The 15267-nt window shown below is 46.9% G+C and overlaps 1 protein-coding gene across 1 annotated transcript in view; it reads right to left on the reverse strand.

Annotated features, from left to right (window-relative positions):
- ELMOD3 (ELMO domain containing 3) overlaps window positions 1-15267 on the reverse strand; it is a 33591-nt gene that overhangs the window by 14985 nt on the left and 3339 nt on the right. The window contains exons 3-8 of the mRNA XM_048829038.2: window positions 14590-14670; window positions 13352-13421; window positions 12118-12180; window positions 8989-9080; window positions 7784-7907; window positions 4688-4810 (exon numbers count right to left, since the gene is read on the reverse strand). Of these exons, the coding sequence (XP_048684995.1) occupies window positions 4688-4810; window positions 7784-7907; window positions 8989-9080; window positions 12118-12180; window positions 13352-13421; window positions 14590-14670 (553 nt within the window). The remainder of the gene's footprint in view (window positions 1-4687; window positions 4811-7783; window positions 7908-8988; window positions 9081-12117; window positions 12181-13351; window positions 13422-14589; window positions 14671-15267) is intronic.

Below are 15267 nucleotides of genomic sequence, written 5' to 3' on the forward strand. Positions count from 1 at the left end.
GTCAGCTTCCCAGCACGCAACTTTCGCCATCCCAGAATGTCACCCATATCCCACCATTTTCATGCCTTTTTTAAAACTCCCAGGAACCCACGTGGCGCTCCTCTCTGTTCGCCATCTCTGACAGAAGCATGGAGCCTGTACAGCTCTGCGTTATTGTCATGAGGGTTGCATGCACAGGGTACACAATCCTCTGGTATTTGCAGAGAGGCAAGAAGAACTGAATCAGCAGTGAACATGATGCTTTCATGGACAACAGATAGCTGTGGGACATAACGAAAGCCAATTCAAGGTGGTTATTGACGTTCACTGAGCAGCTGTAGAAAGTGGAGTGCCGTTTCTGGGCTCAAAAAACAGGCACAGATTGGCGGGATTGCATCATAATGCAGGTTTTTTTTATAGAATGAGTAATGACTGCAGAACTTCTTGCTGCAAAAAGCCATATTCCTGGATCTGTGCGCCACTCTCACACCAGCCATCCAGCACAGCGACACCAAACTGAGACCTGCACTGACAGTGGAGAAGCAAGTGGCAATAACACTGTGGAAACTTGCAATGCTGGATTTCTACAGGTCAGTGGGAAAATCATTCTGCAGTTGGAAAATCCACAGAGGGGCCGTTGTCATGCACGTATGCAGGGTCACGAACTGTCTCCTGCTACGCAGGACTGTGACTCTCAGCAACGTGCAGGGCATCGTGAATGGATTTGTGGCAACTGAGTTCCTGAACTGTCGTGCAGCAATAGCCAGCACACCTGGCCACAGGGTATATCAACAGAAAGGGCTATTTTTCTATGGTTATGCAAGCGTTGGCTGATTACTAAAAACACTTCACTGACATCCATGTTGGCTGGTCAGGGAAGGTGCATAACTCTTGCATCTTTAAGAACACAGAACTATTCAGAAAGCTGCAAGCAGGGACTTTCTTTCATGACCAGCGGATTACCATTGGCGATGCTGAAATGCCCATAGTGATCCTGGAGGACCCAGCCTATCCTTGCTCATAAAGCCATACACTGGCCACCTTGGCAGCACCAAAGATAAGATTCAGCTGTCAGCTCAGCTGATGCAGAATGGGCTTTTGGTAAGTTGAAGGGACGCTGGCGTTGTTTACTCACCTGATTGGATCTCTGTGAGAAAAAAATCCCAGGGGTTATAGCTGCCTGCTGTGTCCTGCATACTATCTGTGAGGCAAAGGGAGAAAGGTGGATGTGGAGCTGCTGTCTGCTGAATTTGAACAGCCAGACACCAGGGCTATTAGAAGACCTCAACATGGAGCTATACATCTGAAGGCAGCCTTGAAAGAACCCTTTGCCAGTAAGCCACAATAATGCATTGTGATGGACTGTGCTCTACCTGGCCCTGAAGTTTTGGGGCCTGTTAGGTGTACATCCATGACTAGAACACTGTTGAGGCACCTATTAATTTTGCGGTGCTTTCTGTACATTTATGATTACTACACTGTGTTTGTCACTGTTCCTATGAGTTGTGTCACACTGTACAAAGTAAGTGGGTGCTTTCAGTACTGCTAGGCATTCTGCAGCGCATGTTGGGAACTAACAAAAATGAATTATTATCCAAAAAATATAATTTTATTGAGTAACAAAACCAGTGCAAAAAAAAAAAAAATCTGTGCAATTTAAAAGCACGTACATTAAAACCCTAATAAATTAACAGAACAGAACTTAACAAGGAGAAAGAACATTCCTGTCCATTTTGGCTACACATACAGCAACTGTGGCTCTCACAGGCCAGTGTATGTGAAGCTGTTGTTGTTGTCCTTACTGTCCATTGGTGTAAAGCAGTAGGGGTAAGGATGCGGCACCTGATGCCCGGTGGAATGTTTGGGGCGGGGGGGAATGTAGGGAAGTGCTAAAATGGAGTTCTCTAAGGGCTGCAGAGGGAGGCGAGCCCATTATTGTTGAACCTGTAGGTCCACAAATGTCTGCAGCATCTGTGTTTGCTGCCAGAGAAGCCCCATTATGCCCTGGTGCATCTCTCTCTCCTTTGACTGTTGGGACTCCTGGACCGCTCTCCTGTCCACTCTTTCCCTCTCCTTACAGCCTGCAACATTCACCCTCCAGGCCCTCTGCTCACAGTCTGATGCAGCACTGGCTTGCAAGATCTCACTGAACATATCATCCCGAGTCCTCTTCTTTCTCCTCATTTACTTCAAGCATTCTGCAGGTGTGGAGGGGGAACCCCTCAAGGCCATGGCAGCGTCTATAGATAAAGCATACAGAGGTACCGTTGTTAGCATAGTCACAACGGAAAGCAAAAGTTAAGGTTCAGAACTCCTTTCCCTTGCTCCCCTAAAGTTTTAAACATGACCAAGTTTTAAACATTGACACTTGTGCTTCGGAGTGCTTGTGCCCAGCGCCATTCACAGCACCAGCTGTGGTTACTATGGCCCACAAGGGGCGAGGGAAATTAGGAGGGAATTGCTCGGTTGCATGAAACTAGGAGTACAGGGCACTGGTGCTGAATACTGGCAGCATTTTCCACAGGCGGTGGTGATTTTAGCTGACATCTCACTCCTGAGGATAACAAAGGCACAGAAAACACAGCTGCTGCTGACGTCCCAGAGCTGCCTGAGCCCGTATGCCGCTAACCTGTTTACTGCAATGGTGCCTGCTGAAATTATCGCCGATCGGCATGGGAAAGTGTCCTACGGCAGAGGAAAAAAGGCTGCCATCCTAGAAATCTTTGGGAGAGGACCACAGATACCGCCATGGAAATTTCATCAAGATCTCTCTGGAAGATTCAACAACCACCCCTGTGTACATGAAACAAACTGCTATGCATGGCACCCTGCACCTAACTCCACAAGGGAATGAAGAGCCAATAACTACCTCTCTTGGTTGTTCGGCTACCTCTTCTGGCAAGAATAAATGAACGAAAAGGTGATAGCGGTGTCCTGCTAAGTTGGGAGCACTATCGGTACATCATTGTAACGTGAAATACATTTACACACTTACCCGAGGTTCCTTCCCCAGCATTGGGTCACCCATGCGCAAGTGCCAGGACTGACTGGACTGTGGGGGCGTCTCAAACAGGGCCTGGATTGTGGCATAGCTGGACCCTGCTGGTTGCATGTCTCCCATCCTCCTCCTCTTCTTTGCTGTTCATGGCAGGGGTCTGTGTCTCAGGCTCCTCAGCAGTACCTATAGTGCTCTGTGAGGTGATGGTAGGGTCTCCACCAAGTATGGCATGCAGCTCTTTGTAAAAGCAGCAGGCCTGTGGCTCATCACTAGATTGACTGTTGGCCTCTCTGGCCTGCCGGTTTGCCTGCCGCAGTTCCTTCACTTTCATGTGGCACAGCTGCTGATCCCTGTCATCCCCCTTCTCCTGCATCCCCGTGCAATCTGCTCCGAGATCTACACATTTCTTCAGCTGGTCCATAGCTGTGCCCGCACAGCCTCTTCTCTCCACAGTCCAAGGAGATCCAATATCTATTCCAGGCCAGAGTGTGTCTGGAGCGCAAAGCCAGCATGGGTGGCTGGGCAGTTGCTCTCAACAGTGGAGAGCTGCTAGGTGTGGTCATCGCACTGGACAATCAGGAAAAGGCATTCAATTAAGGTGCTAGGAAAGCCGGCCCTCTGGTCTCTCTGACCCCTGGCAGTGGAGTTCACAATTGTGACCAGAGCAGTGAGGGTCAAGAATTGTTGGACAGCTGCTAGAGGGCTGTTAGGTAATGCCGTGTCTACACTTGCACGGCATCAACCTCGGTTAATTGACCAGGGCTAAACATAGCTCAGGGAGGTGATGTTACAATGGGGCGCTCACCTCGGTAGGAACCAAATTTAAGTGTAGACACATGCACAACTAGGGTCAGTGCAAGGTGGCTTACATCAACCTAACTTTGTAACATAGACCAGCCTTTTGTCTGTCCATATTCCATATGATCATAGCAATTAGATACAACAATCATTAACAACTTTCCTTAATTACAACTTAATTTCTTCAAATGCAGGCTATGCACAAGAGTTTGATTAACTTTTAACTATGTGGAGAGTTTAAGAGTCTGTGTTATTCCATTGTTAAACTCATTCCAGACAAAGAAAAGACTGACATGTTAAATTTCTTAAAGAATCCAGTTTTTAATACAAGTGCAATTCTAATTAATGGATTTATTTGTAACGTCTCAGAAAATTGTTCTGTAGCTGAAGATAAGTGCTGTATTTTTTTAATATACAAAACAGAGGTTGAATCCCTGCTTTATATGCAAACTGAAATGCAGCCTTAGCTATGGAGTTGCAACTAGTGCCTCTCTACTAAATCAAACCCTCAGAAAGGGCTTTTTATTCAGAGATCACTAACCAACAAGCAGCAGTGGCCAACCAGGTACACGTGGTCAATCAGCTACGTCAGTGGCATCTCACTGGGCCAGCAGTCATCGGGAAATTAGTAGCTATGCCAGTGGTGGCAGCAGAAACTGGCATCTGACTGTCCAGCTGCCACACCAATGACAGCTGGCTGAGACAGCAACAGATGCCAGATCAGTAGCTGCAAAAAAAAAAAAAAAAAGCCACCCAGTGAAGAGCTGCTGTAGGGAGATGGAGGTAACAAACCCAGAATCCTTTAAATCAGTGTTGGGTCACTTCAGCCACAGGGCCGGAGTGATAGTAGGGGACCCCACCCTCAAAGTTCTGCACTACAGAGCCCACCCTCTCCTCACTGCCTCACCATACCTTGAAAGCCCAGCTCTTCCCAGTGGGCTCCGTAGCGGGGACAATCGAATCTGGAGCCTGTTAGTTTCTTGTAGATGGTCTGCAGGATCCTCATGTGCACTTTCTCATTATTATCCAAGCCACCTGTATGGAAAACACCGATCATCCCTCTGTGACATTGAACATCCCTCTTTTCTAATGCACCAACGTGGAGACATGGCAAAAAAACAAAACCCCAAACCCTGCAGGTTAAATGGATTCACAGAAGAACTAGACATTTATGTGGATACCAGGAACATCCAGTTAGGAAAAAAAATCCAGGAGCTCTGAGAAGGATGGAAACCTCCAAGTTTCAGAGCACAAGCCAATCCTCATACTGCACAGCATTAGAAAGATTCTTTCCTGTAGGTACGTTAACAGCCTGGTGCAGGGGTTCTTTGCACCTTCCTATGACACAGCTGATGCTGGACACTGAAAAATGACAGGTTTCAGAGTAACAGCCATGTTAGTCTGTATTCGCAAAAAGAAAAGGAGTACTTGTGGCACCTTAGAGACTAACCAATTTATTTGAGCAAAGCATGTATAAAAAGATCTTCTACACTTTCCATAGTATGCATCCGATGAAGTGAGCTGTAGCTCACGAAAGCTCATGCTCAAATAAATTGGTTAGTCTCTAAGGTGCCACAAGTACTCCTTTTCTTTTTGCGGACACTGAAAAAGAGATACAGCCAAGTTCTGCGATACAACCGCATTTGCTCCAACCCCTCAGACAGAGACAAACACCTACAAGATCTCTATCAAGCATTCTTACAACTACAATACCCACCTGTGGAAGTGAAGAAACAGATTGATAGAGCCAGAAGAGTTCCCAGAAGTCACCTACTACAGGACAGGCCCAACAAAGAAAATAACAGAACACCACTAGCCGTCACCTTCAGCCCCCAACTAAAACCCCTCCAATGCATTATTAAGGATCTACAACCTATCCTGAAAGATGACCCAACACTCTCACAAATCTTGGGAGACAGGCCAGTCCTTGCTTACAGACAGCCCCCCAACCTGAAGCGAATACTCACCAGCAACCACATACCACACAACAGAACCACTAACCCAGGAACCTATCCTTGCAACAAAGCCCGTTGCCAACTGTGCCCACATATCTATTCAGGGGACACCATCACAGGGCCTAATCACATCAGCCACACTATCAGAGGCTCATTCACCTGCACATCCACCAATGTGATATATGCCATCATTTGCCAGCAATGCCCCTCTGCCATGTACATTGGTCAAACTGGACAGTCTCTACGTAAAAGAATAAATGAACACAAATCAGATGTCAAGAATTATAACATTCATAAACCAGTTGGAGAACACTTCAATCTCTCTGGTCACGCAATCACAGACATGAAAGTTGCGATATTACAACAGAAAAACTTCAGAACCAGACTCCAGCGAGAGACTGTTGAATTGGAATTCATTTGTAAATTGGATACAATTAACTTAGGCTTGAATAGAGACTGGGAGTGGCTAAGTCATTATGCAAGGTAACCTATTTCCCCTTGTTTTTTCCTACCTCCCCCCCCCCCCTTCTTGTTAAACCCTGGATTTGTGCTGGAAATGGCCCACCTTGATTATCATACACATTGTAAGGAGAGTGATCACTTTAGATAAGCTATTATCAGCAGGAGAGTGGGGTGGGAGGAGAGAAAACCTTTTGTAGTGGTAAACACCCATTTTTTCATGGTTTGTATGTATAAGAACATCTTCTGTATTTTCCACAGTACGCATCCAATGAAGTGAGCTGTAGCTCACGAAAGCTTATGCTCAAATAAATTGGTTAGTCTCTAAGGTGCCACAAGTCCTCCTTTTCATACTGCACAATGGAACTCCCCAGTAAGGGTAAAGAGCCTCTGTGCGGGAAACAGAACTTTCTCAGAGGCCAGCCCCAGAACTCTGCAAGAAACTAGGGACTACCCCAATCCTCCCCACCTTCCACTCCCAGGACGAGGTGCATTTCTTTGGCTTTGTCCTCTAACATGAATACAGAGCAATGTGTATATTTAAACAAAAAACCCAACCAAAACAAGCCACTTCACTATACACACTTCTTCCCCCCAGGAGAGGATGAGAGAACAAATACCACTTGACAGATCAGTTAAGTTGCTTAATGCACTGCTGGAACTTGTTCGGATATTACAGTGAGGAGCACAGTACAAGAACCTGAAGAGAAGAGAAAAGAGAAGAGAAGACTGGTTTGACCCAGTGAGACAATGCTTATGTTTCTGTGACAACAGTTCATTTAACTTGATCAAAGTTTGGATCATTTATTTCCCTCTATCTATGGTACTTATCTGGCCCTCACAGCCGTAGTATCTGAAATTGTTATACTCTTTAATAGATCCATCCTCATAACAGCCCTGTGAGGTAGGGCAGTACTATTATCCCTGTTGTACAATGGGGAACTGAGCACAGAGAGACAAAGTGACTCACCTGAGGTCACACAGGAAGTCTGTGGCAGAGCAGGGAAGTCCCAGGCTAGCATTCTAACCACTGGACCATCCTTCCTCTTAGCACATACCAGTTGGACATATAAAGATCACAACAACTGACTTCCCTGATTCTTTTTTGAAGAGATTTCTAAATCTGCTAAGCCCCTTCAGAGACCACCCCAAATCTTCATTCAAACAATGATCTTGGAGACCTTTGTGGGGATTTGGTACCTGATAAACCTGACATGTCCCAGCAGGAAGCAGGTGTTTCCAGGGGTCATATTCAAACACTATTCAATAAAGAGACCCCAATACAAACGCTGCCTCTTTTTGCAGAAAGAATTTGTGACCCAGTAACTCAGAATGTCTGGTCTGATGGAGAGGGAGGATGCTAGTGAAATGTGCAGGGAACAGGGAGAGAGGGCACAAGATGACTCCTGAAAGTCTTCAGTCCAAGGTACGCAGGCAGGAGTAGGGGGGAAGGCACTGCGCTCCAGGACACCAGCTGAGGGGAGGGGTGGGTCACACTTCAATGATTGTTATCTAATCAAAAACAATCCCCTGAGGGAGGCTGATTACACTGGCTGGGCAGAGCTCATCCTCCTCCTTAGAAGGGAATACTCACACTGGGCTATCGCCAGGGCCAGATCCCGCTCGCCTTGCAGCTGCTGATGGAGCCGCGGGGGGCCGAAGAAGAAGTGAGCCACGGCAGACAGCCCTCGCCTTTGCACTGTCGGCTGGATCTTTTTCTGCGAAAAGGATGATACATGAAGAGAGGTGGTGGGGTAGGGGTTGCCGTCTCCCTTGGCACCATCTGGGAGAGAACAGGATAGAAAATCCTGTTTCGCAAGGGAATTTGTTAATTAATTGGATAGTGACACCAAGAGTTGAGGTTGCCTAACACCTTCCGTTACAAGACCCTGTTTTCAGTTGCCTATGATTTTGCCAAGCTTTACCCTCTCGCGATTAAATTTCCCATGCTGGGTCTTGACTTCAGACTGAACAGGTTTGGAAAGTTGCAGCAAAACCCATTTCAGCTGCTTCTGAGAATGAAGTTAGAAGAAAAATAGGTTGATCAGTCAACATTAAAAAAATTCTCACAACTGCTCCTTTAAGGAGCTCCGGCATCTCGGCACTTCGCAAGAAGGGCTTGAAATCTGGCAGCGTGGAAGACCTCGGGTCTTTGGTTATCTCCATGAAAATTCACCACGATTTAGCTGCATTACACGCCTTTCTAAATCACCATTTGCAGCCGCTCAGAAGAGGTTTGCAAGACTGTGGCAGCTACGTTCTCTGAACATTCTCTTGCATGCTCTAGCCCAGAAGTGAAGGGGCTGGGCACCAATCTTCCTAGAATTGCTCCTCCCAGACTACAGGCACGGGGGCACCAACCACCAGGAGTGAGTGCAAGAAGACTCCTTCCTGTGGTACCAGGCTCTCCCTCTTAGCACCCGAACGACACAGAGGAGGGAGAAATCTGACTCAAACGCAGGGTGATCAGGGGCAGAAATAGTAGCGGGCATATGCTGGGAAGGATAGGACCAGAGAAGGACAAGCAGGAAGCGGATAGAGTGGTGACTGGGATTGGGCAGAAGACAGGGTAATAGGAAACAGGGGAAAATGGGGGAGGCTGCCTCTGGTCAGGAAACCCTGAGTTCTAACCTCAGCCCAGCCCACCCTCACTATGTGGCCTTGCACAAGCCACTTCACCTCCCTGTGCCTCAGTAAAATACCGCAGGGAAGCGTCCCAAGGAATAATGAGTTCCTGTCTGCACAGTGCTACAAACACGCATAACGCTACATTGTTCAATCCCGGTGGTTCGTACATACCCTGCACTCTGACAGGTCAGCTGTCTGGAAATACTGCAGTGCTTCATTGAAGGCGATCAGGGGCACGGGACCTGCAGACGTCCCCACGATCCCTGCAAATACGAAAGAAAACAGCCCTGCCTGGGATTCATGACAAGTCTCGTTACATGAGCTGGTCACCCCACTCAACTTGCCCATGCCACTTTGGACAAGAGACGGACATGGTCACAATTTCAGATTCTCTTTGCCAGGGCCCCTCCCCTGTTGGTTCATAAGAAGAGTGAATGGGGAGAGTCGGAGCATGCTCCGGAGATCTGTGATATCCGTGGGACTTTGATCAGCGGTCACAGCCCTGAATTTGGAAGATCATTGAGACAATGCTATTGGGGAACATTAAGCAGAACGTGATCACATTTCGGAGGGGTGTGTTTCAAATTTTGGGCATGTCACTAATACAGCCTCTCTCCTCTTGAGGAAAGTTTCAGCTACATGGAGGCACCCGTGCAGAGTCTGCATCAGCCACACAGATTTGGTTCAAGGTCTATGAGCCCAATTCTCTACTATGCCCAGCTTCCACTTCAATTATAAAATTATGTACCCTGGCTCTTTGCCCAGCCCTGGCAATGGCCCCTAAGGGACCATCTACCAGCTGAGCATAGGCAGAACACAGCACACTCCAGCCATGCCTGCTGTCCACCTCTGTGCCAGGACTGCAAGGAGAGCGGCATAGATCTCATGGCAAAAATAGTATGTGATCAGGTAATTGAAGTCTATGCCATCGGGCACACGCACAAGGTGGCAGAGGTAAGGTTGCATGGGCAATCTCAATTCTAGCATTCCTAACTTTTGAGGCCTTTACTTTGCAACCTTAACATCCTTTGAATGTAGATGTTTATATGCAGTATTTATAGTGAGAAACAAAATCTTTTAGATGACTCTGAAGTCCGAACCATCCAGTTTTGCACACTCCACACCTACATAACCACACAATGTGACTACTGTGACCCCTGCCCTCCCTGGAGTGGGTTGCATCCCTTGCTCTGTCTGGTCTTAAATTAGACACAAAGCTCTTCAAGGCAGGGATTCTCTCTCCTACTGTATGTGTTTGTACAGCACCTTGCACAACGCAGGGCCAAGAGAAGTGGGGCCCCACAACACCACACACTCTCCAGAGACTCTCATCCTCTTTCATCTCCCACAAACCCTCCGCAACACAGACACACACCCCTGCCTTTCCCCTTCAGTCAAGTAACTATCCAAACACACACAGGTGCCTCCCGAATCCAGACATACACACAGACCCCTACCACCTCAATTCATACCCATGGAACTTGGTACACAGACTGCCACAGCACACATGCGGGCACCCCTCCTGCCAGAGAAGCAAGAGAGGCTCCAAAGGAACCAGTGGAGTTGCACTAGCATAAAACTTGAATAAAGCAAGAGGAGAATCGGGTCCTTCATCTTCCCACCACACTGGGATCTTCAGAGCAAGTACAATATGTATGGCGTCTTCACCAGGCCAGACCTGGCAGGAAGCTGGATGGACAGACCTCGCTGACTAGCTGCTTCTTTGACACAGCCCCAGAGGCAGGCCTGCTAGTAGGGCTTGAGAGCAAGATTTGTGTCAGCATCAGCCAGTGAGACACTCCATTGCCTGTGCCAGTCTCAATCCTCTAGTCTCTCCGTGGTGCTTCACGTGCCTTTGAAGATGTCAATTCCCGAGCTCTGCAGCCTTACCGTACGGCTAACGCTGGCATCAGGACCCCAGACCAGCCACTATCTCTCCCTCTGCACTAAGATACCAAACCGTGTCCTGGTGACTGATTTAGAATAAGGCACTGGTTGGGGTACCATTAAAATAAACTGAAGAAAAAAAACAACCTCCAGGCCTTGAAACCAGAGCATCTAAAAATCTGTAACAGGAAAAACTTTGGACTTTGAGTAAAGTAAAAAATCCCCTGACGAACTTGTGTTTGCACAAGATAAGAAATGTTAACATATGAAAGAATCTTATTGTGCTCTCGAAGACCCCCCTCCTAAAAGATTAAGGGGGAGGGCTAGCTCAGTGGTTTGAGCATTGGCCTGCTAAACCTAGGGTTGTGAATTCCATCCTTGAGGGGGCCATTTAGGGATCTGGGGCAAAAATCGGGCATTGGTCCTGCTTTGAGCAGGGGGTTGGACTAGATGACCTCCTGAGGTCCCTTCCAACCCGGATATTCTATGATTATGGGAAAGATAATATATAAACACTGATCTATGACTTCAAAATGAAGGATTGCTAATGGTAAGATTTGAAAGCTTCATTAGCTATATTTTTAATGAACTGTAATTATAGATAGCGAATAAATATATAGATAGGATAACACACTGGCCAAGGGCTTTGCCTGCCATAAATTTTTTTTTTTGTCAATTTCCTTTTTATATAATTTGCTGATTTGTTTGAAATGATGTTGTTGGCAAGATAAGTAATAGGTTGTGTTGGAAGATGTAAGTAAGAGATACAAACATGTAATGATAAACAAAACCTCCCTTTTCTGGGAAACAAACAGGGGACCCAGGGCAACCCGACCCAGAAACTGCAAACTTAGCAGGAAAAACTTAAACATTAGGTGATTAAAGCTTGCGCATGCTGAATGTACGGGTTATGTAAAAATCAATGGGTAATGTGTTGCATGCTGATTGGAGGAAAATTGGGTAATTGAGCATGTAAAAATGTATAAGAATACATGTGAAAATGGGCCAAAATCTGAAGAAACGCCAGACCAGAAACTGAGGAACGAGACAGGACCAGACCAGGGAAGATGATGACCATCATGGAGGAAAGGAGGACTTCTCAGTGCCACAGAATGCGGTAACTGGGGCCCATTTACCTATATTCTGTCTTGTCTGTTATTACTTATCTGGCATAAATGTATGTCCAGACACTAAGTGACAACAATTCTATCTGAAATTGTATTAACAAAGGCAAAACTGATCAAGCCTAAATTGGGTGGATGTGTGACTCAGTTTCCCATTCTACATTCCTGACAGTTCCCAAAGTGCCTCGTCATTGACAAACCATCTGTCTCTCTCTTCAGTGCCCCTACGAGATTTAATTGGTACCAACTGTCCAGGATACCAGGTAAGCTCCATTGCAGTTATCTGTACCTGACTGGAGATTTTCCACGGCCTCCCATTCTTCCTGGGCTCGCAGCACCTCTGCACTAGGATCTGGCAAAAGAGAGTCATGAAGGGTGTCAGCTACAGCTGGAACTCTCAGGCCAGCTGTTTGCTTTGCTTCGCCATCAGCCAGCAGACAAAAAGTGCAAAGGTTCCTGTGACCTTACGCTCGCCCGCCTTTGGGGTCTCATTTAATTTTCCGTTTTATCACAGACCAAGTTGGGGTCCTCTGATATAAAGCTGAACAACAGCAGATTCCTTGACAGCTCCTGCCTTGATTACCTGCTCCTGCCCAGAGGCCTGCAGCAAACTCACCCAGTCCCACAGAGAGGAGAGAATATCAGCAAGTGTAGGGGGAGATTGTGATTAGCTCTTTCGGGGGTGCTGCGGGTAAGTCCCTCTCTCCACTGCACACCTGCAAAATGGCCAGGTACAATAGTCCAAGCCACCCCAAAGGGGGCATGGAAGGAAGGGTCATGGCCCTACCAGGCAGTTCTTCTGGCCAGCCTCCACTGCATCATCCTAAGGGGAATGCAGTTCTGACCCTGTCCCAACATGGGCCAGTGCCTAACAGACACGATCAGGCCCAAGGATAGTACAGGAAATCAGAGGGGAATTCCGCAGAGCCTTTCCATGTCTCAATCAGCAGCCTGCCTTCCCCCACCCCACCCTGGACACTGCAGAAGGGAAGTTCAGAGTACGACATCTCTTCCATGAACAGGAAGAGGCCTGAACTGCGGGGGAAGAAAAATGAGAACACAACCCCATTCACTTGATTGAGATTCCAGAGTTAAAAATGCCACCAGCACAGCACCCCGGCAGAATGGTTCGGAGTCATGGCTCTGAGACACGTGCTTAGTTAATAGACAGAAAAACTGAATGTTGCTTTGGCGATACAGGGCAACAGCGGACCCACATGTTGGAGACAGAATCTCAGAGCAGACAGACAGGACAGAACGCCTGACCAAAGCCTTGGAGGAATGCCGTGAATTTTCCTGGACGGTCTAGAGGCAATGAGGAGAAATACTTGGCCAAGAGTATCAGGATCTCGACAATCTGAATGGGACGATTATAGTGAGATTCTGGCCAAGCCCACCAGCAGAACAGACAGGATTTGCTCAGCAGACAGAAAGAGCAGTGCTGTGCTGGTTGGAGCACGTCAGTCCCCTCCAGAATTGGAAAGCAACAGGCTATTAAATAGAAACATTCAAATACAGCTTACCAGCTTCTGTGCGCCCACTGGCTCCCTCTGCCAGAGCCTGCAGGAGCCCATTCTGCTTCAGCACCGAGATCTACGCAGAGAGCGAACAGTCAGGAGGAGCAATGCACTTTACACCTCCTGTTGTTTTTAAAGGATTTTTTTCTAGCCCGATTTGCTGAGTGCCCCCAAACAGCAGCAGAGAAGAGGAGCCTTCAGCACATAAGGGATCTTAAAGACCTATTTCCCTCCCCATACCTGCGGTCTCCCTGAAGCCATAATGACCCGTTCTCACTTTGGGAAATATCCCAGCATGCACTATTGTTGTTACGCCACAACACCACACAAGACATCCAAAGCCTGGAGACACACTGTGTGCAGAGTGGTGTCCAGGGAAATGAGGGAACCTTTTGAAGGTTCTCTATGGCTAACACATTGTGATACCTTCCTGGATTGTTCCCCCAATAAAGAGCCCACAGCCACCACCCTGCTCACCCATCACAGGTTTCCCCAGCATTCCCATGCTGGAGCTGCTTGAGTTCACCCTTTCCCCTGCCATGAGACAAGCTGCACAAGGAATGGCGTAGCCAGTCAGGGAGGAATAGTCTGCCCCTCATCATAAGAAGGGTTTGTAGAGGAATGGTGTCACTGCTGAAGGAAATGGGTTAGCCCACCTGAGACAAGCTGGTAAAGGAACAGGGAAGCAGCTTGGAGAGTTTGGATCTACCCCCCTCTTCTCCCATGAAAAGAGCTGTTTGAAGAACTGGGGAGGCCCTTGTTTAGGCCTCCAAAAAAGCAGATATAGAAGGGCAGGCAGGCCTAAGCTAGCCTGCTTTCTGGTATCACATTCAAGCACGTACGCAAGAGGCTTGTGCTTTCTGACAACTGCAAGTCCCAGGCCCAACACCGGCACCGTGTGCACCAGCATCATGTCACAATGAGCAATAGTAGGATAGCGCTGCTGGGGTTTTACCTGCAGCTATAATACATTGCAACCATGCCTTTTTCTAGAACTTTCAGTATACGCAGAATACAGTCCATACCACTTTGTAAATGCACACATGGGTACAGCTTTACCCTGAAAACCCCGATGGAATGCACACACACAAAGGGACTTTATATTCCCAACTCTTTATGCAATTACAATTAATGCCTAATGTTGCCCATCATGCAGGTCTCTGCACATAATAGAGCGAGACGTGTCTAATGCTAGAGTTTAGTCTCAGGCTGCCGAAAATTATGAAATTATCTGAGATACGCACAGGTACGGATTTGACAGCTGGAGGAAGGAAGATACCTTGCTCTTCAGACTGGCGGGTATCTGCGGTGCATCTGTTCATGCCCTAATGAAACAATGAAATCAAAGTCAACAGGGAACAACCAACCAGTCCCTTCCTAAAGTGGCCCAAGTTCCTGTAATGCATGTATAATACTGACGCAGTGCAAGCATGGAGTTTGGTGTTCTGGCAGATACAATCAAACGGGAAGGAAATAAAAAAAATTGTTAACATGAAAATTTCACCTAATTTTCAAAGTTTCAATTGTTTTAACTGCTGTTTTTTCTATTTGTGTGTTTAGTGAAAGAATAAAAGCTACAGACTCTTTAAGGAAAAGTTCAAACCACAAATAACTTTCTAATGTTACAATAAACAAAAGTCTGTTTAAACTTGTGTTTCCCAAAGCGTGGGGTGTGCATAAAGTGCAAAGGACTAGCCAGGGTCTGCTAACAGACCTCTCATTTGTTCTTCAGAGTCTCAGCTTTCATTTTTTTAAAATACTGTTATAGTTGCCAAAAAAAAAAAAAACCTTCATAACCTGACCTAAGTGTAAATAATGTCGTAATACATGCCTGAGCTTGCAGAGAGTGTAAATAGCTCTGAGGTGTGAATTGTCCCACTCATTCATAAAATTACTTCCAGAATTTTACTGGGCGTCACTGA

The sequence above is a fragment of the Caretta caretta genome, chromosome 26, assembly GCF_965140235.1.
Source record: "Caretta caretta isolate rCarCar2 chromosome 26, rCarCar1.hap1, whole genome shotgun sequence".
NCBI classification, from domain to species: Eukaryota; Metazoa; Chordata; order Testudines; family Cheloniidae; genus Caretta; species Caretta caretta.